Genomic DNA, 26,705 nt, shown 5'->3' with positions numbered 1-26,705 from the left:
TCAGGATTATGGTATAATCAAATTAAGATATGTCTAAAATTAAAAATTTGATTGATTGTGGCAATTGGGTAGGAATAATCTTAATTTTTGTTCAATGATTATGTAACTTGTATGGGTTTTTGTTAAAGTTGAACCAAATATCTCATATGTAAAATCCAAATAAAAATGTATTAACAACTTTAATAATTCATTTGTATTAAATCCCAAATTAATATATCAGAGACTTTCAGGTTATAAAGAAATTTATGCTGTGATTAAAAAAGTAAATAAATTCCATTAGATGGTTGCCATTATAATAAAAATATCTTTATAGAATTAGATCACAGTGTTTAAAAACAATAATTCTGTACAATAAAACCAAAGGAAAATTTGATTTCTTTGAGTCTGTTTACCAAGAGGAAATCTGCAGTACCTGTTTAAATCCATAAAATTTCATTAAAAAGTAGTCAATATACATATGTACATCTACATTTTGCTATAATCCTATAAGAATTTTTCTTTTATCAGAATTCAGGAATTAAAAATGAGTTAGTTTAATTCTTCTAGGCAGTTACACACAGTCCTAATCAATCAATCAAATAGAAAGAGGACTAATTTTAAATGTTTCAGATTACCTATTCATTTCAACACCACTGAGGACCAGGAACTTCCTAAATTTTTTTCTTGCATTAACATAGGCTTATTGGTATAGACCATGGTTCAAAGATGCTAAGGTTTTTTGTAATGTAAGATTGAACAGCTCTGAACACATTTAAAATAAAACACCCCATTCAAAAAAATTTCAGAAAATGAAATTTGTCACATCGAATTGCACCCACAATGCTAGACACTAGCAAGGTGATACAGTCACATAAAAGTCATTTGAATTCATAAGCAAAACATAAGTCTGGACATGTTTGCTGACATCCTCAATAGTGAAAACTGACAAGTATGTAACAGGAAATGTCTATCAAGTCAGTGGGTTTTGTTTAGATTAAAGGGAGCTTTCTAGTAAGGTAATAGCTATAAAAAGCCACCTTTCCCCCCACCCTGCCCCTTTTGGGGGAAAAGGTAAGATTCTAAGTTGTATAACCAAAAACGTCATGTTTTCCTGGCTTATTTTTAGTATTTTAATGTGGGGGAATGCAAGAGAAAAAAGATTGATTCTTGCCTTCAGCACCTTGTATTAAATGTCCCCTGGTGGAAAAAGCCAACATGGTGGAGAAACTGGAGGCTGCTAATGCTGACCATTGTGATGCTAACGATGAATGCAGAGGCAACTGGTGCCCACTATTCAGCCCACCAGCCTTTGGCTTTACAAATGAACAACATGAATTGAGAGGAAAAAAGTTTTTCTGCGTCATATCTGAAAGCCTGTCAGATTTTTTTTTTTCTTTTGCAGAGTTAATCCAAACCTAAAAGATTTAAAGCCGACACTTGCATTTAAGACAGAGAGTCTCTTTGTATTTTTTGGATGAAGAGGGCGAAAAAAAATTAAATCCCACAGAGGTATTTCCTTCCTTTCTGTACAAGAAAGCCCCTCTCACTCTGCAGAAACCAGTTTTGTCTCTAACTTTTCACATCTCCTCACTCACAGGCAGGTCAGCTGGGAAAAGGCAAATGCTCTACAGACAATAGAGTAACAGGAGCAGCCTGTTAGGGGCCAGGCACAGGCTCCCTCCAGGAGCTGTTTGCAAATCACCCTGAATGTGGGAGATTGGTGGGCAGTGCCAAGTGGCCCCCACTGCCCTTTCTTGAGGCCCTGTGAAACCGAAGGGGATCTGCCACAAAAGTGGGTCCAGGGGAAAGTGGGAGGCTTGGGAAGGAATCAGCAGAGTGGGACTGCAAAGGTGGAAAACTGGAAGGCCTGGCCCTGCACAGGGAACAAGCAACTGCTTGTCTCTGTAGAGGACACTGGCTCCAAATGGGACCACGAAGCCTTCAGAATAAACCAGCACTTACTGAAAATGTGATTGTGGCAGGGGAATTGTTCTAGAATTTCCATGTGAGCTTGTAGAGAAAAAAGGTTTGAAGAAATATGAGCTTATCCTGCAATTGATCAAGCTAAGGGGCGTGACCAGAGGAGAGGGGCCTAGCTTGTGACCCACAGCAGGGTGACCTATTAGCATTGGCACCTACAGTTCTGCACCAGAGAGAAACACTCTCAGTATGTTCAAGTTCAGTCATATAGAAAGGAATTCAAACCTGCTGCCTGTCCAGGACCTTCCAGTGACACAGTTTGTGTCTATTTTGACACTAGGAACATCAGACAGGTGCACTGACTCTTCCTACAGATGCCTTTTAAAAAGAGAATACCCTTTGAGGAACCCTAAGCTATACCTGTGGACCCCAGTTGGAGCAGGTCTGGTGATAAACAACCCTGAAATTGTCCTGCCTCAGTCTCTGTCGCTACCAAGACTCTGGGGAAAGAAACTTCTCAGTCTCAGGTTCCTCAGCTATAAGGTAGATGTTATAATAAACTCAATAATGTGGCTATGTGAATTACTAACACTATTAAATGAATTTTCTGGTCTTCATTGTAATTTTTGTGTTTTTTAATCATTTTATCTTTCTTCATTCTAGTGATCTGTCCTATCAGCTTTGAGGAAGGAAAATTTTTATCACAATATCAAATTAAGTTTAAATCCATTTATTAATTTCATGGTTTTCATGAGAATAATATCATAATATAGGATTGTCTCATCTATTATTTTGAAATGCAATGCTGAAGTATAGCTGGAAATAACTGACCACAAGTAAGATGCCATTTATTTCAATCTCCTAACTTACAAAATGGAGATAACTTTTTTTTCCATAGAAATTATATACTAATCTGGGAAGGAAAAATTTTCAGAAAACAGTGCTGCAAAACTTGGTTATTTATTTATTTTATTGGGAGTTCAGTAAGAGAATGAAATACACATTCCAAAGGGCTTAAGACTTAATGTTAGCAACAACAAAGAACTCCCTGTCCCCCAACCTAGATTTGGAGCAGGGGGTACAGTTCAGTGGTAGAATACTTGCTTAGCATGCATAAGGCCCTGGATTTGATCCCCAGCACTACAACAAAAATAAAACAACCACACAACAAAACACCAAGATACTAAGTGTCTAGATAAAGTTTTATATAGGGGATTTCTAAGCTTAAAATTTGTGAGAAAAAGAGATAACAAAACAAAACAAAACTAAACTAAAAGGACCCAGTTCATAAAAATACAGAACTTCCATGTTTAAGGAAAATATAACTTAAAAGTAAATGATAAACAAGAAAGTTGAAGAATGAAAGTCTGTGTTAATACTTAATCATGAAAATAGCCCATTTACCTGAATGGATGAAATCCTAATAGAAAGACATAAGTCCTGAAGAAGTATACATAAAAGCAGCAGGAAGTAATCAGTAACACCACTCTCTGTAGCCATAAAAACACTACCAAATAAGATCAGATTTTAAAGGTTCACAATCACAGTTGGAGGGAAGGTATGGTGGAACAGATACTTACTGTTCCCACCAGGAATGTGTTAGCCTTTAGGAAAGGTATTTGGTAGAGCATACCAAGGACACACTCATTCCTGTTAATTTGATAATTCAATTTCTGAACTATGTGTTAAAACCAGGCCGAGATTTTGCTGACAGGTTCGTTTCTCATCAAACTGTTCTGTGGTCACCAGTCCTGAGGTTTAGTGAAGGTGCCACAGCAACAGCCTTGTGGGCAGTCAAGTGCAGAGCAGTGTAAGTACGGCTTCAAAAAGTCAGTTAAAAAAAAAAAATCCTGAGCAGTTTTCTTAAACCAAGGCTTCCCAGGTGCACTGCTCGATCATGGAATGCTCTTCCTCATGTACTGCTTACTAAACTCCAGAACTAGTTCTGGAGGAATGCAAATATTTGTTGTGAGCAGCCAAAGGTAACAGGACAGTGTATGGCCAGTTAAGGAAGTATATGTCCATATGAGAGAGTATGATCCAAGCTGTCAAAGATGCTGGTTCACAGGAGGTAACTAATAGAAAATGACTGCTTGGAAGAGCTGACTAAAGAGAAAGATGAAACACTCTGGCCTTCTCTCAGGAGCCTTCTGCCACCATATGAACACCCTTCCTGAAAGGATTGGTGGCTTCCTGGGACTGGGTTAGCTGACATTATTTTGGGCTTCCCTTGTGTTGGCACCTATCACCCTAGTCACTTCCTTTGAATTCCTTTTGGTCTACGGTCTCTGTAAGAGGAGGACATGTATCTTGATTCATTCTCACAGCCCAAGGGTTCAACCATCAAGCACATATTCAGTAAATAATTGCTCAATCAACAAGTTCTTACAATCTATAGTGTTGGGAGAGATTATGGAAAAACCACCAGAGCCCTGGGACTCTCCTGAAACGTGATGGTTACAGTTGGCTTGGTTTTTTGGTGTTCTGGCATGGAGTTATCCTGGAAGGGAGTTCCAGCTAGATGTTTATGTGTTTTTAGGAGGGAGGAGAAGACATTAATCCAGCTCAGTATCCATTTTCTCCAACATTGGGTGTGTTTTCTGTTAAAAACAGATGGATGATGTGCATGGAAAGCTAAGTATGTCATATAGTTTTTATAAAGTACACAGCATGAATACTTTGTCACATAAAATACAAAGAAGCAGAATATAAAATCCCAGTCTTCCTCATCTCAGCAAATGCAAACTTTATCCTTCCAGCTGTGCTGGCCAAAAAACCAAGAGTCATTTTTGTGTAACCTCCACCCCTCTTCTATCACACTGCACATTCAATTCAATTCACTTAAAAAGTCACTCCCCAATGCTCACAGTAGCACTGTTCACAATAGCCAAAAAGTGGAAAGAACAGCAGGTGAGTGGGTAAACACAGGTGGTATACACATGTGCAAAGGAATAGCATCTACTTTCAAAAGGAAAGAAATTGACATGTGCTACAATCTGAATAAACCTCGAGAACATTTTGCTCAATGAGATAGGTCAATCATGAGGACAAATATATGATTCCACTATTTTTTTTTGAGACAGGGTCTCATTCTGTAGCCCAGGTGGCCTTGAACTCTCAATCCTTCTGCCTTAGCCTCTCAAGTGCTGGGATTACAGATGTGTGGCATTATACCTGATTCTATATGATTCTATTTATATGCATGATCAGGATCAGAATAGTCAAATTCAGAAGAACATAGAGTGGCAGTTGCCAGGGGTTGGGGAGAGAAGAATTCAGATTGTGTAATGTTTGTGGAGTATCCTTTGGGACTTACCCACTTCATGCCCTTCCACTCTGGTCTAAGCCATTGCTGCCCCTTATCTGGATCACCGCAGGGGACTCAAAGGTCATTTTTCTAGCTCTATCATATATTAGGTTGCTTGTTTTTTATTTTTCTTCTCAAGATTATAAGAAGTTTGCTCTATTCCTAGCAACTGAAATAGTACTTTGGTGCATGTGTTGAAAGAAGAAACTGTTCAAAGTTAGGTACACAAATTAAGGATAGGAAAAGGTGGTACTAATGTTAACAGTGATTATGTATCCCCTTGGTTATATTACTGAGGTTTTTTTTTTTTTTTTTTTTTTGGTGGTTACTGGGGATTGAACTCAGGGCCTTAAGCTTATGAGGCAAGCCCTCTACCAATTGAGCCATGCCCCCAGTTCTTTTGTTTTTAGTTTGTGTTTCAGATATAGTCTCCTGCCATTCTCCAGGATGGCCTTTGAGCTTGATCCTCTTAACTCTACATCCCAAGTAGTTGGGATTACCGGTGTGTACCATTATGTTACCTTGAGAATAACTTACTATGAATTTTATTTTTTAAAAAGCAAAACACCATCAATTTTCGGTGATATCAGAAGCACTCAAAATAGTTATAATAAGGCCACTGATTTCAGTCAGCCCTAGCTTGTTCTTTTTATGCATTGAGGATCATTTTCATAGGTTAGATTATAATCATGAGATGAAATATTAAAAAAAGCTCGCTCTCCCATATGATCCAGTGATACCACTCTTGGGCATATATCCGAAGGAATATAGACCAGGATACAACAGAATCACTTACACATCCATGTTTATCACAGCACTATTCATAACAGCCAAGCTTTGGAAGCAACCCAGATGCCCTACAACTAATGAATGGATCAAAAAAATCTGGTATATAAATGTACACAATGGAGTATATTCAGTCACAAAGAAGAATGAAATAATATTGTTTACAGGCAAATGGATGGAACTAGAGAACATCATATTAAGTAAAGTAAGCCAGGCTCAGAAGGACAAAGGTTGTATGTTTCCCCTCATATGTGGAAACATGTAAGGGAAATGTAAACACATTATCTATCTCTCTATGAAAACATGATTGCATTAGTGGGTCTGTCTGAGGGGAGAATGCGGAGGTGGGAGAGGGTAAGAGAATGACAGAGAGCAGAAGGAAACACACTGAAAACTGCTGAACAACAGGGAGCAAGATAACAGACATAGTAAGTAACAGAGGGGGTTAGTCTGCTTAAAATACAGTATTTGCACATGCAAAATACCAGTGCGAAATCTCCTTGAACAATCAATATTCACATTAAAAAATGAAGTACAGGAAAGTTAAACGGGCTGGGTACCATTGGTAGGGTAAACTGAGAGGTTAAAAGAGGGTGAATGTGGTCACCGTGCTTTGTATATGCGTATGAACACAGAACAATGAAACTTGTTGAAATTGTTCTAACAGGGTGAGGAGAGATTAGGAAGACTGATGGAGAGGGTGAATCTAATTAAGATATATTGTGAGCACCTATGTAAATGTCACAACAAAACACCGCATGTACAACTAATATATAGTAATAAAATTGCAAGAAAAATTCCTCCAAAATGTCTCACTAACTGTAAAGAATTGACAATTTAGTAACGACTCTCCTATTCAGAGAATGGTATGTTTATTTATTCAACTCATTTTCTATATTTCTATCATTGTTATCACATTTTCTAGTTTTCTTCCCATTAACCATAAATACATCTGGCTCTGGCTTCTCCTTGCTGGTACTGGAGTGGACCTTTCATTTGTTGTTGTGGAGGGGGTATTTTATTTGTACAATTTAGGGCTTTTTCTAGGGAGGTAAGAAGTTGGAGAAAATTCTAAAAATAAGCCCCTAATGTTTCTTAGGATTTGGTTACATAATGGGGCAACTCTAATCCAAGAAGCTAACTGTTTTTTCTGGCTGTGACTGTGACGCGTCCTGGTAGAGTGACACCTGGGAGAGGTTTGACTATGAGGTGATCCCCAAACCCTCTGCTCCCTTATTTCCTCTTCTAAAGCCATCTATCTGGTATAGATCACATCACTGCCCTGTCTCCTCCTACATTTCACATAATCCCTGTTGTCTCCTTAGGAAGCATCTTCTTCACGAAATCATCCTTAAAAAAGTAAAACCCAAACCAAAAAAACTCACTGTTTGAACTTCTAGTTTGCAAGTATTATTTCTTTTCACACAAACTTTCTGGATCTTTCTAACCAAATTGTAGTTCTTTCATCTCTGGTCCTCCTTCATTCTTCTTTTACACACTGTTACTTGGATGTTTCTTTGGAAAAGGTATACACACCTGTGTTGCTGGATTCCAATTTCAGTCCCATCCCAGTCAACCTCAGTCACCCACAGGGTCTTCCCTTTCTCAGTCTCAGTGGACTGAAAAGATCTGGTTCACTGAACTCAAGACACAAAAATATTCTTCACTACCTTAAAAACTGAAACCAACAACTTAAAACCTCTATTTCTATGGCAAGATGAAAATTTTAGTGTGCCCTTTTTTAGCAATGCTATCATTGAAGTATGGGAACTTACCAATGAAAGTCAATTCGCCAAAATGAGATCCACTTTCAGACAATGAAAAGTGATACTATTGGAATTTAAACTTGCAAAAACATTTCTGAATGTGCTGTTGTGCTCCAGGCCTGTGAAATATCAGTGCTCACCCTTTCCCAAAGGCTGATCCTCTCTCTTTGAATTCATCATGGTACTTGGGCATGCAGTTAAAGGGGTGGCAAAGAAACACCAGGGGGTTAGCACAAAGTGGAGAAAATGCCACCTTGTACTTCAACCAGAGACAAATGCCAAGCTAATATGAACTTGGGCTTGAAGACATCAACTTCACCAAAATCCTTTAGTGGTTGCAGATCTTGGGTACCCTGGCTAGGAGCTTCCTGGGAAACTCTAAAAGACAGAAGTAACTAATTCCAACTCTATGTTCTTTGTACGTTGCCTGTCTATGGTCCACAAATGTCTTTGATGTCTCTTATCTCAATTGAAAAGAGCTCTTGCAACCTTGAAATTGATACATATTCATGTCAAAATATAAAAATGTTTTTCATGCTTTCCTCATTTATCACTAACATTTATTTATCACTTCCTCTAACCCAAATCTTTATTCTATGGCTACTGGTACTCTCTACATATGGAATATGTATATTCCATAAAGAAAAGTCATCTGCCATGGCTTGAAGTAACTTCTTGTGACCTGGTCTTTGCATAACTGGCCAGTTCCAGCTCAAACCAGTCTGTCTTAGCAACACCAAATCTTGTCGTTGTGTAGGCTGTTCTCTCCTTGGAGAGCCCTTCTCACATGCCCTCTCCTGGGCAGCCTCCTGGATGCGGGCAGGAAATAGTAATACCCAGTCACCTTTCCAAACCACAGCTTGGGTCAAGTGCTTTCCTCTCTGCAAGCTCTCCTGTACTCTGTCATAATGATTAAAATCTTACATTCTAATTCTCAGTTGGTTTCCTCCACAAAACACAAACTCAGAATGTACTCATTTTAAAACTTCTGCTTCACTGACACCTAGTATAGGCCCTGGCATGTAGTCATGCCATAAATCTCAGTGGAGTTGAGCAGAACTGGGCTCTTCTATAAGATGAATCATTACTTTCTCCACAAAAATAGGGCAGAACACCCAGAAAATAACTAAAGAGAAGGGTGTCTCTGATAAATCCCAATATGTTTGCAATTATTTCCAGCAGCTCTTGATTACTTAGCAACAAAGAAAACCCTGGCCTGGGGTTATCCCACACAAACCAACACACATCTTAGAAAATATGCAAATTAGATCCCAAGGCACAGCATGTACGAGCTTCATTCTAGTGGACACTTCTGAGGGGTGGCAAGGAGCTGGAGAGAGGTGATTGCCCTGGAGGGACTTGGAATCAACATTCAAGCCAGCCTAAGATGCAAGAGAAAGCAAAGCCTCTGCCTCTCTGCTGTCTGGCAGAGTGAGCGATGAGAAAATCAATGACTAAGAAAGACGTTCAGAGGAAAAAGAGGAAGAGCTAGCTAGGAAGGGATCAATCAGAAGTTATTTTTTCCCCCCAAAATGTAAAAACTGACTTTCTATCCATGTACATGGGGAACAACATGCGAAAGAAAAGAGTTTTTCTTAAAAGGTATCAGGAATGCTACAAAATGTGTGGCTCAGAAATGTTATTTTCTAGGAATATAATTCCCAGAATAGCCAAAATAATTAAGAACAGAATTTGTTGCTTTGTTTTATTTTTATCTTCTTTATTGTGCTATTTAAAAAAAACTTAAAAGTAACATAAAAGTGAGGACAGTTACTGACAAAATATTTTTATTATGACAAGTATCATTTTAAGATGTTATGATGTTACTAAGTAGCAGAAGAAAGGGTATTTTACATCAATGCTCAATATTTTCACTCGATGTATCATTTTTATGGGTTTTTATAATTTTGTGACAGTTCTGTATTTTTACCTTTTTAAAAAATTTATTTATTCATTTGGTGGTACTGGGGTTTGGACTCAGGGCTTTGCACCTGCTAGGCAGACACTCTACCACTTGAGCCATGGTCCCAGTCCCTGTTTTCATCTTAGAAAGCAAAATCCCATAAAGCATCATCTGTGTTGGGCGCTGGTGGCTCATGCCTGTAATTCTATCTACTCAGGAGGCAGAGATCAGGAGGACTGTGATTCAAAGCCAGCCTGGGCAAACAGTTGTGAGACCCTATCTCGAAAAAAAAAAAAAAAAAAAAGATTACAATAAAGGGCTGGTGGAGTGCTCAAGTGGTGAAGAGTGCCGGCCTAGCAAGCGTGAGGCCCTGAGTTCAAACCCCAGTGCCGCCAAAACAAAAAGCATCATTTGTTTATTAGTAATTTAATCTTTAAAACATTGTGATCTATATTTCTACACTGTAGGAAATAATTTTTTTAAAAACTCAAAACTTCAAAAAAAGCTCCTGGCTATAGAAAAGCTGATATATCTCTCATGGAGAAAAATGTTGACATCTTTTTAGATAAAGTCACTTCAGTCCTGTCTGCCAGCTTAAAGACTACATTCCTCTGGCTCACTTGCTGCAGCTAGCTGAAGCCAAGTAATTAACTTTTGGCCACCAAGAAATAAGTGGCACAAAGTGTCAATGTCTAGCAAGAGCCTTAAAGAGGAGGGGCTAATCCTTCTTCCCTGTCTTGCTGTCTGGAATGTGGGTAAAATGGCTAGAGCTTAGGCAGCCATTTTAGACTATGAGGAATTGCAGTAAGGTTGGCAGTGCAGTAAGATAGAAGAAATCCATTTCTGAAGAGTGTAGTGGTCATACCAGTTCTGGAATGCCTGCCTGCTACCCCTGTGACTTTTACATGAGGGAGAAATGGGTTTCTATCTTGTTCAGTCCAGTTAGCTTTTCTTAAAATACTGAAAAACTGCTATAAAATAACTTGTTTTAGATGATATGTACTAGGAAGCTTTAGTGATATCTTAGAACAAAGCTGCTGTAGACCACTGCTGGATGGTCCCTATATCTTACCATCTCATAGACCACTGCTGGATGGTCCCTATATCTTACCATCTCATAGGTAGTAAGAATTAGGTACAAGAATTAGGTGTGGTTGTGAGCTTTCTTGGAACAGATGGCACAGCAGCACTGTGGTTGCTTCTGTGAGTATTCCTGGCAGAATCCCTCCATGCAATTCAAATGCCAGCTGCAGTGTCCCTGGGCTGGCAAACTGGACCAGAGGGTGGTCTGCCTCCTGCCCACTTTGTGGCCCCATTTGGTGAGCTTCTCAGTCTCATTCCTGCCTGAGATCACAGGTGCCTGCTGCTCTCCCTCCATCTTGAAACGCCCTTCTTCATATGACAGGTGTCTCCAAAAAGACCTTCCTGGGTCCCCTTATATCCTATCCCATCATATCACCCTGTTTCTCCGCTGTCATTTATTGCTTTGTGAAGCTATCTTTCCTCATTCTCCATTTAGTCCTTTGCTAACTAGCTTAGTGACTGTTTCTCTTTCCCACTCCCTGGTCCCTCCATGTGAATGGCAATGTGAACCCTGCAGCCTGGTGCCCAGGAATGGTGCCTGGCGCACCTGAAGCCCTCAACCTGTATTTCCAGAGTACATGAAAATGAGAAGGAACCAATTGTAATGGGTTTCTTGGGCCCTGACACATGGGGAACAATCAGACTCCATTCCGTTCTCACGCCTTGCTTGCTTTGTCACACCTGCTACACCACAGCCTTCTCACAGCTATGACATCAATGTCCCACCATCAGCAATGAGACTCCCAAGAGCAATGCCCAATTCTGTTCATCTCTGCATCCTCCAGGGTCCAACTCAGAGTCTGGCACATGTTAGATATGTAATATAAATTTGCTATAAAGGATGGGACAAAAAGAGCTTAAGGTGGCAGTCAATTAGATGCCTTCAGAACTGTCTTGCTTATCATCAGGAGTGCCAGAACTGTGACCAGTGGCATGTTTACTGGACGGGCTCACAGTTCTTGGCTCACTGAAAAACATCCAACAGAACTTGGGGTAGTTGTTACCTCAGGCTACTTGGCTTAACGCAGCAGTCTTGGTTGAAACTCCATCCTATCATGCCATGGGCCCACACCATCAACAACGGCTGGTATTATGACCAATAAATTATTAGACACCATCTAGGTAATTAAAGGTTGATAGATGAATAAGGACTATTTTAACCAGGAAATTCCTCATACGAAAAGTGATTTATTATGTTGGATAAAATAGGCAATGGCATAATTTGGAAAATCTTATCACCACTGTAGTTTATTAATACCTTCCCTACAAGGGTGACACGAAAGGGTCCAACAAAGATTTTTATTGTTTTTCAGGCGGACTTTACAAACCTCAATCAAGAGATCTGAAATTCTGTAAAACACATGCTCGTTCTTTAACTTCAATTTCCTTCAGTAGTTTTATAGATCCCTGAGGCCAGGGAGAGCAGAAACAGATGGCGCGGACAGAGGACTTTACAGTGTGTGTCTGCACTGCCATCATAAATTTAAAAGTTTTGCCGATTACTGAGCTTCTGGTATTAATCTTGATATGAAATGATCCTTGAGATAGCTTGTTTCTTATTTTCTAATCTGGTTTACTAATCACATTGCTAAAAGATTTTCTTCTGGAAATTCAAAAAAATATCCAACACTGTCATTTAGACAAGTCAGAAAAGCAGGCCGGCACATGTTTATACAACATAGTTCTTTTCCCCAGGGCCTACCTTGCTCCATAAATTGTTGTACTGGTGTGAAAAAATACAAGTCAGGTCTGAAAAAAAAAAGTCCCCCTAAATCACAACCATATTTGTGAGAAGTGAGGAGGATGGTGACATATTCCAAGTTACAGCCAAGTAATTATTTTGCTTTCCTAAGTAAGTGCTTATTTTTCTCCAATTGTCTAGCTTCATATAGTCCATCCTTCCTCCCTGATGTCATAACCTGTGGTACTGAGTTTCTTATTAATCATTATCATTTGAGTCGCTATGGGCAGAGATGTAAAATGATGATATTGGAGTGATGCAGTATAAACACTATGAAGGGACATGTCCCAGATGGGAACACCCTGCCCACCAACTGTGATGAGCTAGTTTTGGCTGAGGCCAGAGTGAATGAAGTCTATGCTCCACACAGAGATCTTGGGGGACTAGCTTCTCAGGCAAGGAGAATGTGCTGAAGAAACAGGAAAAGAAGCTACTGGAAGGCATGAAAGGAAACCCCAACCAGCAATAAAGATGGTTGAGGAAGATGAAGATGGAAATCCTCATCACAGATAACAGACTGGTCACTTCACCAACTAAGACGGAAATAAGGACTTTGATCCATGACACTGGTACTAAATGGGCATTAAACTTTTAAGGTTGCTGAGGCTGGGAGAAAAGCCATGGTGAAGGGGAACGAAAAGGTGAGAGAAGAAACGCAAAAAAGAACAGAGGGCAGTGTGGCCAGTGGTCAAGGGGACAGACTTGGGCTGGATTCTGATAGTATCTCAGATACTCCGGAGCTGTGTGACCTTGAGAAAGTGATATAACTGCTCTGTGGAACTAACTTGTATCTAAAGGACCAATCTCCCAGTACTGCTGTGAGGACTGCATGAGTGAACTCGGGAAAAGTGCTTCTAAGTGTGCCTGGCTCTCAGAACACCAGGCCCTATTAGAGCTCAGTGACAACCATGTATTCTCTGACCATGTGGATGACTGAGTTTTCTGATTCATAGTTTTTTTTTTTCTTTTTTAAAATGAAATGTGAGTGTGTGTGTATAAATATTTATATTTATATTTGGTGGGACTGGCGCTTAATCTCAGGGTTTCACACTTGCAAAGCAGATGCTTGAGTCACACCTCCACTCCATTTTGCTTTGGTTATTTTGGAGATGGGGTCTTCAGACTATTTGCCTGGGCTGCTTCCAACCATGATCCTTCTGATCTCAGCCTCCCAAGTAGCTAGGATTACAGGTGTGAGCCACCACCTGTATGCCAATATTGCTTTAAGAAGATGCAAAATGCTAGGATATGTGGGAGAGTTTCTATAAATGAGAGAGAGTTTGGTAGATGTTGAAAAAGGGTAATTATTAGAAATCTGAGCACTCTTTAAAAGAGACTGGAGCAGTTTGATACTTGGCTAGCTAAGGGAAAGTGATCAGGGCCAATGGGAAGCTAAGAAATAGCAGATCAGATGCATGCAGGAAGACGGATACAACATGAAAAGAAAGAGCTCTCACCTGGGGGGAAGGAACAGTCATGATCCCCAAAGAGAAGGTACAGATTCCTCAGGATGTTAGGGGAAGCCAAGTGTATTTGAACAGGATGTTCTGGGTGAAATTCTCTGGGTCACTGGCCTTTTCTCTGTTTACCACAAGGGTCTACTATATGGATTTAACTAAAGCAAGTCATGCCTGCCATCAAACGTGAGGCCTGGAGAACACAGTAGGTGCATAGTGTGTGTTAGTTCCCTTCTCTCCATCTCTTAGAAAGCAAGGACTTTTCTTTCAACATGTGAGCAATGTCTCTGTCTTCAGGTGTGAGCTGCAATGATGAACCAAGAATACAAGTTGAATTTGTATCAAGCTGAATTTGGAGGCATATGACATGTATCTGTAAGTTGCCTGATTTGTGTAATTTGCACTCTGAGTTCCTGTTAATAGAGCAAGAGTTTGCACCCTTCCAACACTTCATGCACTCCATTGGAGAGGACACAGCGAGGAGAAGCCACAGGTGCACAAATCCTAGGAACTGGAAGGTGACTTTGGAGGTATGGAATGGATGAGAAGTGGCCTCAGTGTCACTAGGGGCCAAGAGCTCCTCACTGACTAGAATGGGAAGTGTGATTTCAGTGAGACCAATATGCTCCTGTAGCTGGAAATTTGTACATGTTGGAAATTGCTAGATGGGGGAAAGATAGACTTACTCAGGCTGAGATCTGTCTCTCTAACCATCACACTGTTTCTCATTTGTCCACTGAAGAAATAAGCAAGGTTTTAATTCAACAGTCACTTAATGTTCCACTCTGTCTGGTCTCAGACAACTGGTAAAGGAATGAAGAAGCAGTGGTTGCTGGAGGAGTGCCACGGTTGGAAGGGTCACAGGGCAGAAAGAAGACTGCCACTTGATGCCTGTACTAGGAAAATGTAGAAACACAGAGGAAGCAGCACTGCTGGGATATAGACAGATTTCCTCTTCTATGCAAATCCTCCATATACCTGCAAGGAATCAGCAAGTGACCCTGCAGACTTCTGATTTCCAGATAAAATACCATGAGTTCTTCTGAATAACTAGCATCAGAGAAGCAACTCAGTATCTTCTCTGGAACCAGACACTGAAGGTGAAATCCTCTCTCTGCTTCTTCCTCTTTCTGGGAGGTCAGACATAACTCCTTTGTGCCTCAGCTTCCTTATCTGTAAATTGGCTACTATAGCAAGTTTGTGGTGAGGACCAGGGAGTTAGTCCTCATCATTGAAATGGCAAACACAGAGGTGATTCTGACTTCTCTTCCTCTCTCTCTTCACATTCAACTTGACAGAAAATCCTGTGAGCTCAACTTTCAAGCTCTGCTCAGCATCTGAACACTTCTCAGCACTGCTCCCCTCCTGGTGGAAGATGCTGTTATCCCTCACCTGGTTGGCTACAATTTTCTATCTGATTCATAGCACAACAGGGAGAGCCCTGCTGGGAGAACTTAAGTCAGATCCTGACACTTGTTTCTTAGGCACTTCCAATGATCTTTTTGCCGCCCTGAGGAAGGTGCTTGCTATGTTTGGCCTCAAACTTGTGATCCTCCTACATCAGCCTCCTGAGTGCTGGGATTATAGTCCTGGGACGCCATGCCTGGCTTTTTCCAATGACTTAACTATGAGTAAAAGCCACAGGCTCCAAGGGAAACAGCTGAAAACTTGTCTCTCAGTGTCCCTTGCCTGTTGTACTTTTCTTTACAGCACTTACCTCCAGCCATATATTTTACCTATAGTCTTTTCATTAGAGACGTGACCTGTAGGAGGGCATAGGTTTTTATTTTACTCAGATCTGAATACAGAGTGTAGAACAGTGCCTGAATCATAGAAGAATCTCAATAAATTGCTGTTAAATTGATTGAATGAATGTGTACTTAGAGAAGTACCTGGGTAAAGATAGTGTTCTATCTAAAGATGGCTTCCATTAGGAATTATTGGTGTACGATTATTCCCAGATCTCAGTTGCCTTTTTGAATAGCTCCTCTTGTCAATCTTTAAATCTACACAGTGCCTTACCCTCTCAAACCTCTCTGGAACCAGCACAGAGCAGAACAGGGCTACTATTTCCAGACTGCCTTCTCTACTTCTACACTATACTATCTTGGAGACTCTTATTAAGCTTTTAGGCAATCATAATTAATGTACACAATTAATTGTTCAGTTTTGGGAGGATCTGCTGGCAAATCAACACAGGAAAGGATGGGACTGAAGGGGCCTACATAGTCTCTGGATAAGACGCTTATGGCCCTGTTAGTGGTGGTGACAGAAAGTTACCTGCTCACCATGCCAAGAGTTCTGTGAAGTAACCCTAAGCTCTGGAGGCTGTCCTGGGCTATATTTCAGTATGTTTACATAAAACACATCAAGATAGCAGATACTGATATTTACACTTTTGCTGCTATTTCTTATAACAATGTATTACCACATGTAATACATAATATACCGCAATAGGTTGCTATGAAAGTTAGATGAATATATGCACTTTATTTAAGATGGCCAGCCAGGCTATTCCTGCACTCAAGACTCCTGTAATCCCAGAGAGGTAGAGGCATGAAGATCTGGATTTTGAGGCCAGCCTGAGCTACATAGTGAGACCCTGTTTCAAAAAACAAAAAACAAAAGAAAAGCAAAAGAAAAGATGATCAGCCAACTTTACATATAAATCAACTTACATTTTGGACAAGCTAGTAAAGCCTACAGATGAATTAATTCTTCATAATTTCAATGAAGTGGCAGCTATTTAAACACTTTATTCAAGGTTTCAGTAGTATTAAAACAACAAGAAACAGAACTCCTGTTAGCACTTTCCACTGTCTATGAAGTGAACAAAAACATGATGGAATACTGACATTCATTTCACTTTGAATTAAGCACAGCATCACAGCAAGCCTCAAGAGACGATATTAAGTTCTGTGTTTGGGTAACACTGGGAATTCCACAGGCAAGGGTAGAATTATATTTGGTTGGCAAAGAGCCAGTCAAACTTCACACTTGTCTTAGAAGTAGGTGGTCAAAAACTCAGTTCTTGTCATCAAACCTAGTACTCACAGTTGCTTAAACTATGTGGGTCTCAAAATCTTGTGTCACTCATTTAGAAGATAAACATTGAGAAATGAGAAAAATTGAGGCAAAGACTTAAGTCTAGTGAAAAAGATATTGGGTTAGAATTGATATTGGGGAAAAGCAGGTTCAGTCAGGACACATCAAATAGAAACAAAGAATAGAACTGGATTTTCCAAGTGCCATCATCTGAGATGTATGTAGACATCCTTACAGACATTGTAGACATCCTTACAGACACATGTACTTTAAAAAAGGAGGACTTGGAAACCAAGGCAAGGAAGAGATAGAGTCACAGCTTTCTCTCTGTTCCCCTTAAAATACATGCTATAAATTTTCAAGGGTTCACAGTGTACGTTTCAAAAAGATGCCTTCCCATTTGGTGGAAGGAAGTACATACTCCTGAATGCATCTGGTTTTGCTGTAATAGGACATAATACCGCTCTCTAATAAATTTAACCACAAAAATTTTTAAAAATGTGTCTGCATTTTGCTAATTTATAAAAAGCAGGATGCTGTCAGATAAAATTTCATAAAAAAGATCTATAAACCAGACTGTCAAAAGTGAAAGGTACTCAGGCAGTACTTAGGGGCAAGAAATACATGGAAACCACTGGAAAGCGTTCCTGTGACTGCGGTAAAACCATGTACTGCAAACGGGCTCACGTTACCTTGATTTGCAAGTTACTGTGAGGTCACAGGAAATCCCGAAATGTTTTCCACATTTTCTTTTATACATTTTATGTCAAATTTCCTGCAATTGAAATCATAAACTCTCCTACTGCTGGACTCTCTTCTAAAGGAAAGGAGATCTTTTGACACTCCCCCATGAACACCTAATAACTCAATTCCTACCAGTGTAACAAGAAACTGAAAGACAGAATTGAAAATGGACCATGATAAGGCTGAAATGTCTCATGTTCTAATTCTTTCAAAATGAGAACCAAACCAACGTCATTAAGACAACTTGAAAAGTGCATTTAATCTAGTGGCAGCAGACTTTTCTCTAGAATAAGAGATAACAGAAGAAATGATGGGCTGTCTCAAAGACAAAACCTTGCCATGTCCACAGACCTCTTATACAAAATGTACTTGTGGATTTATGGCCTAATTTTAAAATGGCATCGTCTATATGGATATTCCCAACATGATTCAAACTCCTGACAATTATATTTTATTGTTCCAGCTATGTTTATGAAAGGATAAGTCACATTTAAGTTAAATGTTCAAGTTTAAAATATTTTTTGGAGATTTATTTCTCCCAACTGTGGGATTTAAAAACAGCTTTTCAATGGTCAAATGCTATTTGAATATAAATCAACAAAATGGAAAATCATGTTAAATGATGGAGGTTCATTAATAAATATCAATTTTTGAGGTTTTGTTGAATCATGAGTCATGAGGACACAGTACCTCTCCAGACATATCAGGGGCCATTGGAACAGCAGGCCACAGAGATGAGTAGATTCCAAAAAACACCACCCAGAGTGCGATGCTGCCCCATATCGCTATGTGGCTGAACTGTGAAAAGGAAATCCTTGTCAACAGACTTAGGCAGACCGACTATACAAACACTAATAACTTTCATAATTCTCTTATTTGTTTACTACATTTATAAAAATATTATCTATAGAAATTGCTACATAACTGCATGCACATTTGACTGGATTTTTCATTAAATGTTAATCCCTCCCACAACAGTTATGATGCTTGTAGACTGGAATTTAGAAGTAATCATTCCTGTATAATCTCCCTTGCTGGTTCTCTCTGACTTTTGCCTTTTTAAGAATCTACTATCATCTTTTAGCTGTCCTGCAAAGATGTTAGACAATGTTTTTGAGAATATTATTAACTGTATGCTGATGACTGTCAAATCCAAATTTCTTGAACCAATCTTTCCCCTCAATATCAAACTTTAATTTCATTTTCTTTCCTAGGTTTGTCTACCTAGATGTAGAGAACCGCACAACTAATGGAACTTATTTTATCCAGACTGCTTCTAAATATCCAAGGACAGATCTTTCATTATTTTTACTTGTCTTCAAAATCATTTTCTAATGAGGGGCACCTCTAAAAAAAAGCACATAGTTTGATAGTCTTCCTGCTTCTTGGGATAGTCACAATACACAATATTATATTAAAGGTTCTGAGAAGTCTTGTGTTAAAGTTAACTTTGCTTAACTCAATGTTTCCAAATTCCCTCCACTCCCAATGCTCCAAACTGACTGCCCGTGGACTAGGATTAAGGAAGAGATCATGTTAGAATGGAACATAACCATGAAATTGGAGGGGCACATAAGCAAAAGTGACAATTCTTGACTGTGGTTAGAGATATCCTTACCCACGTCCAGTGCGACGTTTCCAATCCAGCTTTCAGACACACGGTTATCACTACAAACTAAAACAGAAAGGGGAAATGCTATTGTAGTTCATAAATATGACGGTTTAACAGCTCAACTTCCTGAGTGTTTTAAAGATAAATACTAAAAGTAAAATAATTGGATGTTTAGACTCGGGAACTTTACATGCTTATAACCCTGTAGGGAAGGTCAGGAAAGTCTGCCATCCCTCGGTGACACACATGCATTGATGGTGAGTATACTAGCAATTCTGAAAGGAGGAAACCAGGGCCAGATTGACTGCCCTACGCTCAGTGCTTGAATGCACTGGAGTCAGACTGTGTCCAAAACATCCACACCTATCAGCTACTTTGGTTAATGAATGAGGCAAGTTACCTCATCTGGGTGTCTCTTAACTGGGGCTGATAAAGGTTACTCACTGTGATGGTTAATCTTGATAATGATCTTGATTGGATTGAGAGGCACCTGGGAGATTAGTGACACACACTTCTGGGTGTGTTTGTGAGGCATTTCCAGAGAAGATTAACTAAAGGGGGACTAAAGGCGGGAAGACTTGGCTTGAACATGGGCAGCACCATCTCATAGGCTGTGAGCCAGGATGGAATAAAAGTGGGAAAGAAAAGGCGAGATCCCACTAGTGCAGGCATCTTCTGTTTGCTTCCTGGCTGCCATAGGGTGAGTCCCTCTGCTTCACCATACCCTCCCTGCCATGATGGACTGAAATTTCTGAAACTGTGAGTAAAATAAATCTTTCTTCCTGTTATCTCATTCTTAGGTATTTTGTCCTAGTGATTTAAAAACAACTAACACAGCTACCTCACGGGGTTGTTTTCATTTCTGTTTTATTTTTTGAGACTAGAACAGTAAATACAATACACCCAGAATAGTGTTCAGGGCTGGAATATTATCTAGAGTGATCTATTCACCATGAATAATAAAATTTAAAATATATAGCCAAGAGAACTCTGGGTACTTTGAGGCAATGGAAGCATGATGCTTGCCTGGCAGTGGTAACCACCCAACGCCCAGAGTGCCCAGTTTACTTTGAGGCGGGCTCAGGGTTTGTGTACAGCATTTGCTTAGCTGCTTTTCAGGGTTGTAGTGAAGTTAGGCTAATGGGAGACAGTTGGGCTTTCTCAGCAAGATATCTGGGGGCAAATTAGGATTAAGATCTGTAGGGATAAAACTCATTAAGATGAAAGTATCAGTTAGCATAAGCTACATAAAAAGTTCTAAGATAAGAGATATAGTTTGACAGAAAATTATGGAAAAACACTCTTTTGAGGCCTAAGTAATCTCTGGTTTATTGCAGCCTATGCTGTTAAGTATTTACCTATTTCTGTTTTGCATTTGTGTAAGAAAGCACATCATTAGTCCCTCAGACATGTTTTTGCTTTTCTTTTACTACTTCAATGGGTCGATGTCAATGGAAAGAAAAGTCCCAAATTTGTCAAATTCTCAAATCCCTCTGTTTCTGAATAATCTTCATCTCCTATCATTCAGTTATTCAAATACCTGAAATAGATATAATTGCTTTTGGGTACTGGGGATTAAACTCATGTATTCCACCAGTGAGCCACACTCTACCTTATCACAGATTTTCTCTCAACTGTTGGCATGAGTCAGTTATACCAGCTGCCATTTGGCTGAATATTTTCTCTGTTCAGAGGCTGAGTGAGGCAAACGAGGAGAGGACAGAGTGTGGCCATAGAATTCAGATTTGAAGGCTGGAGTGAACATTTATCTGATACCAACTGCATGACCTCACGCATTAGCATTCACTTTTACTTGGGAAACATGGTTTAAAAATGTTTTTCAGCTCTTTAGTGGCAATGAGAATATCAGACTTGTGTCTTGTCCACAAAACTATGTTAGTGATTTGTGCACAGAGGATCCTTTGCCTCACGTGGGTAAATGTCCCTTACGCCTGGAGATCTCTCTCACTTTAGTTACCATGAGCTTCTAGAATAATTACTGGCTACATACCCAGCTGATATTTGGTATAAATTCAGGAAAGTAAGACAATGTTAACAATGGCAGTAAAATACATTTGAGGATAAAGAAAAAACAAAGAAATAAAGGGAAAACAGGGCAGTAAGAGTAAAACAGGGAACACTGAAAACAAAAGCAATGAAAATTCTCAGTGAATCTAAATAATGATGAAAAAACCTTAACAGAACAGGTGTGGTGAATACACCTGTAATCCCAGTACTCAGGAGGCTACATCAAGAGGATCTTGAGTTCTAGGACAGTCTGGGCTATATAACATAGTGAGACCCTATCTCAAAAGATTAAACAAAAACAAAATCAAAACTGCAAACAGTAAGAATATTTATATAATTTCTTAACACTCAAAATGTCTTCCTTGATTTTTAAAGGGAATTGTAAACAACCTGAAAGCCCAGAAATGCACACATTTATATTTGAAAATAACATGAGCACAGATGAAAGGCTTTGGTTTTGTATGCTAATAAGCAGAATCTTCCACTCACAGTGTAAACAAAGTTTCCCAGAAGCAGGTAATCAGAGGTTTTCCCATTTCCAAATACGGTACCTGCAAGAAGAGAGGCTTGTTAGAAAACAAAGGAGGGTCTAGGGAAGTAAATAAAAAATCCAAACTAATCATGCAAGGGACACTTAAAGGTATGGGCCTTAAGACAAGAGAACATTGTTAGCAGTAGGGTCAGCAGAACCTTTATCCTTTCTCTCAATAAAGCTATTGGCATGGAACCAAAAGGACTCAGAAACAGCAACTCAGAGGCCGAGGAGCACCTGTATGGTTCAGGCATACAATTCTCTGAGGGTCTGGGTGAATTTAGGGGCATATTTTAATGTATTTTGTTATTCTAGCAATAACTAACAAACATGACTTTACATGAAGGAAGTGGCAGCTAACAAAATTGTTATTACAATTGAATGATTATAAAAATGACTGAATAATTAAATCATTAGTATAATTGAAAAGTGTAAATTCCATGGTTTGTGTACCAAAGTATTTATTTGTGTACTTATTCAGGAAGATGTATTCAAAGCCTTGGATGTAAGGGCAAATGGGTCTGAATACAGCAGAAGTAAGACAGGGAGAGGGGTGCTGGTGTCTCTACAGGCCATGCCCAGTTCTTTTAGCTGCTGTGTCACCTGAGGTTATTTTTATTTATTCCTATGGAATTCAGTTTCTCCTCCTAAAAAAGGGAGATAAACTCTTTATACTTCAGGGTTTGTAGGTTCATCAAGGTTCATGCAACCAAGCACAGTGTCTGGTGCAGAGCAGGTTTAGAATTTGGGTGGTGATTTAGTTTAAGTCACTTGTTCTCCTAGTTTCTGGTCTCTGGACCCCTTTACACAGAGAAATTATTGAGAATCCCCAAAACTTTGGCTTATGTGGCTTAATGTGATCAGCATTTACCAAATTAGAAATTACAGAACATAAAAAATCTGCATTGTTTAATGTAAAACAGCAGTAATAAACCCAGTATGTAGTAATCTAAACAGATATTTTCTGAACAAAAAAATGAAAAAATGGGCATTGCCTTACGTTTTTATAATCTCATTAATGTCCAGTTTAAGAGAATACAGCTGGAGTCTCATATGTTGTTTTGGTTAAAATACATCAGAGATACCCAGCTTCATAGGGACATCTATGGAATTATAAGGGGGGAGTTATTTTTGTTAATCTTTCTCAATAATTGTGGATATTCTTTGATACTACATCAAAACTCAACAACTAGTTTCTTAAAGGTTAGCTGCCATCGTGGAATCTGAAAATTTATCAGTGAACTTTTTCACTCTATTAAAAATCCATTGATCTCACCATGGGATCTTTCGTCCAAGCCATACTCTGAGAAGCTGTGGGAGCCGCTGGTTTACCTCACAACATGAACCTTCTGAAAGGCACCACTCCTGGACACCAGCCCTGCACATCAGCATGCAGCAGAAGGGCTTTCTGTGCCCTTCCCATCTTGTCCCTCAGAATATTATGAAGATGTGTACTAAAGAGCGAGGTTTATTAAAAGCTCTGGCTTATGGCTTCTTCAAGGACACCTTAAATGAACCAGGTATCCGGCAGTGAAGGGTGCAGTGACTACCAGTGCAGTATTGCCGTAGTCTGTGCTAACATGCCAACAGTTTTACCCACTGTTGCTTTTTGTCAATAGTGAAAAAGATAAATCTTAATGTTATTAACATTTTGAAACAATGAGAATTTGACCTCATGGAATCCAAAAGGTCCTGGTTTTACAAGGGGTTGGCAGACAACTTGTCTTTGACAAGACAAGAGAACATCTAGCATGTTTTTTATTTCTTCTGTTCTCTCATTCTCACAAAAACAAAACAAAACAAAGCCCACAGACTCCTTCATTTAATGAAAAGCAAGGTAAAACAATTACAAAGCTCTCAAACATTAGTATGGTAAAACATCCTTTGAGGAAAAATACCAAGTGTCTTCTAGACTTGGCTAAATTTGGTCTTCATAGGCAGCAGACCCCAGGGATGGCCTGAACAGCTGGATGGCTTGAGCCACTTCCCATAAAAATGCAGTGACAGATGTGGGACCTACTCTCAGAGAGTCTAAGTTACATGGCCAACGCTCAGGTGTACTGCATGCTATTTGGCTTAATGGCATCCTGGATTATACCCTGGACCTCAATATCCCAATGTTCCAAACAACCCAAATATCTCATCAATTCATTAATGGGTAAATAAAATATGGTATATCATAAAATAATAGAATAAAGCAATGAAGTACTGATTCATGCTGCAAAGTGAATGAACCAAAGTTACTTATATAATTCCATCTACATGATATGTCCAGGATAAGCAAGTCTACAGAGACAGAAACACTAGGGGTTTCCAAGGAGTGATTACTAATTTTTTTTTAATGGGGTGATGAAATATTCTGGCATTAGATAATGGTGATATTAATAAAGTTCCATGAATATACTAAAAACCATTGAATTGCAATGTTTAAGTGGTCAATTTTATGGAATGGTAGATCTCAAAAACAAACTCATCCCAAAGGCCTAGAAATTGCAAAATATTCACTGTTGTAATTTACTGAGCAACTAATAAAGAAAGGTCATTAAAATCTCTGCAAGGACAGGAGCCCAGTGCCTTCTCTGTATTATCGATGCTGCATGCTTCTGCTAATCCACCCACAGTTTACAGGGTACCTAAGAGAAGTTGCACACTGTTCTAAGCACCCAGAATAAAACTAAACTGACTAATTCTCCAGCCTGCTGAAACTTTGACTTTAACAGTGGAGAAAGACATGAAAGACTCAAACACATTGTGCCTCGATAGGAAAGTACGATGAAGAAATAACGGGAGGTGGGCCATGGTGGCTCTTTTGGACTTGTCATCTAGGAGGGCCTCTCTGAGCACATGCTGAGGGAGGGCCAGAAGGGACTACCCACGTATCCGGAGAAGAGTGAGCAACAGTATGGTGGTGGAGGCACCAGCCTGAGTGTGACTGTGATCTTTCCTGGAGTGGCTACTTATCATTTTTATGTGTGTAGGAAGCACGCCATGATCGTCTCTCTCAAAACTGACAGAATAAAATCACTCCCTTGCAATAAGCAGAAAAAAGCTTGTCCTCTAAGATGAACATTAAAACATATTAAAAACCTCATCTAAAAATATCGGCTCAAGTTCATTTGAAAATACTAGCATGTCTGATTAGGTTCAGCCTAAAGTGCTTGATACAAGCCTCATAGGTATAATAAATAGACTACATAAAATATTAGCACTTATTGTCTTCAAACTATATGTTGTTGGGGGGGGGGTTAGGTGCCCTAAAATTTAACTCCCTGCAACTTTGCAAAACATGAGAAGTGAAGAAGAAAGGCTTTGCATATATTAAATCACTTTGCTCCCAAGGGAATAATAAAAATCTTTAAAGTGTGCACAACTTTTGGAGAATGCATTTTAGGTTAAGGAAAATACCATAAAACGAAACACTGCTGTAATTTTTAACATGTATTGACAATGAGTTACTTTTCTAAAAAAGTAAAAAGTCATCTCTTAGCATTCATATCCTTTGTACTTACCATACTGAAGGGCCTTTAGTGGAAACCAAAACAGAATAACTGAGTGGAAGAGGCCATTTAAACAATGAACCCAGAAAACCTGAGGGAAAACAAAAATCCATGAGAACCATTTGCGATAAACTAGCTCTGTGAACTCTGACCTTTCTTTTTATCTATAAGCTAGATTCACAAAATGTGTTTCTGCCGGGCCACCACTGTGAATTAATAGAACTGACAGACACTTTCTGCCTCTTAGACTTTCATGGGTCATTTATTTATTTTTATGTTTCTCAAAATGTTTTTTCAGCTTCACTTGAATTTTTTTCCTACTTTTTAAAAACCAAGTATTTAAAAGTTTAAATTTCTGCCTGAAAAAGAAAACAAAATTTACAAGAAATGCAGATTTTGAAATTCTGTATGTTGGGATTATTTTCATTCTTCCAGGAGAACAGACTTTCAGATAGACTGTAATTTGGGGAAAGCTCCTTCTCTTTTCCATATGTAATACAAGTATAAATTTTTCAATGGTAGTAAGATACAGTGCTTTCTTGCCCTCTTGCTACAGAAATATATATACACTTTATGCTAAAAGTACCAAAACATAACATTTAAATAACATAATCATTACAGTGTGACTATGACTGAATTTATCAATTTTTAAAAAACCTATTAATACCAAATTTCATATAACTACAGCAACACTTAATAGTTATTACTTTTTAATGTCTGTTGTGCTTTAAGAACAAAAGAACAAAGATCACTGGTACTTTCTTGGTAACATGAATGTGAAAGATTAAGTTATAGAAAACTGTTTAGAGCCTTCTGCCCAGTTGTAGTTTTGTCTTTTAAAAGTGTTTCTTGCAAACAAAACTTATGCTAAATAAAATTGGCATGTATTAATAGTTTTAAGCTGTTCAAACAACAGAAATTAAGTTGCCTGCCTCCCAAAATTTTCCACTGTGATCTCAATCTCCTTTGTTAGTTCACCCAGACACAGTGGATTGTATGATCCAATTTACGCTCCAATACTTTACACATTTGAACTTGTGTTACTCATTAACCTTTGTCGCTTCTCCTCACTATGTCATTACCACAAGTTTTTATTTGACAGAAAGCACAGGTGGGTGCAAGAAAAATTAGTTCTACTTTTCCATTTCCCTGACTGATACTTATTGTCACATGCTAATCCTTTAACCCCCGTCAAGACCTCAGAACCTCCGACCCTTTTTACCATAACAAACGTAAGCATCATCATTCAAGGCAACAATGCTTCTACACTTGGGACCCACAGCAACCACTGTGTGTACAACTATG

General features: G+C 39.0%; 1 protein-coding gene across 6 annotated transcripts in view; it reads right to left on the bottom strand.

Moving 5' to 3' along the window:
• The window catches only part of Atp8a1 (ATPase phospholipid transporting 8A1), a 215,317-nt gene that overhangs the window by 14,408 nt on the left and 174,204 nt on the right, over positions 1-26,705 (bottom strand). For all 6 annotated transcript variants that reach the window (XM_074042343.1, XM_074042345.1, XM_074042342.1 and 3 more), the window contains 4 exons: positions 25,413-25,491; positions 21,861-21,922; positions 19,350-19,406; positions 18,422-18,529 (listed from right to left, as the gene is read on the bottom strand). In XM_074042343.1, the coding sequence (XP_073898444.1) occupies positions 18,422-18,529; positions 19,350-19,406; positions 21,861-21,922; positions 25,413-25,491 (306 nt within the window). The remainder of the gene's footprint in view (positions 1-18,421; positions 18,530-19,349; positions 19,407-21,860; positions 21,923-25,412; positions 25,492-26,705) is intronic.

Source organism: Castor canadensis, chromosome 9 (assembly GCF_047511655.1).
Source record: "Castor canadensis chromosome 9, mCasCan1.hap1v2, whole genome shotgun sequence".
Lineage (NCBI taxonomy): Eukaryota > Metazoa > Chordata > Mammalia > Rodentia > Castoridae > Castor > Castor canadensis.
The sequence above is the reverse complement of the archived record's forward strand: the minus strand, read 5'-3'. Positions and strand labels throughout refer to the sequence as shown.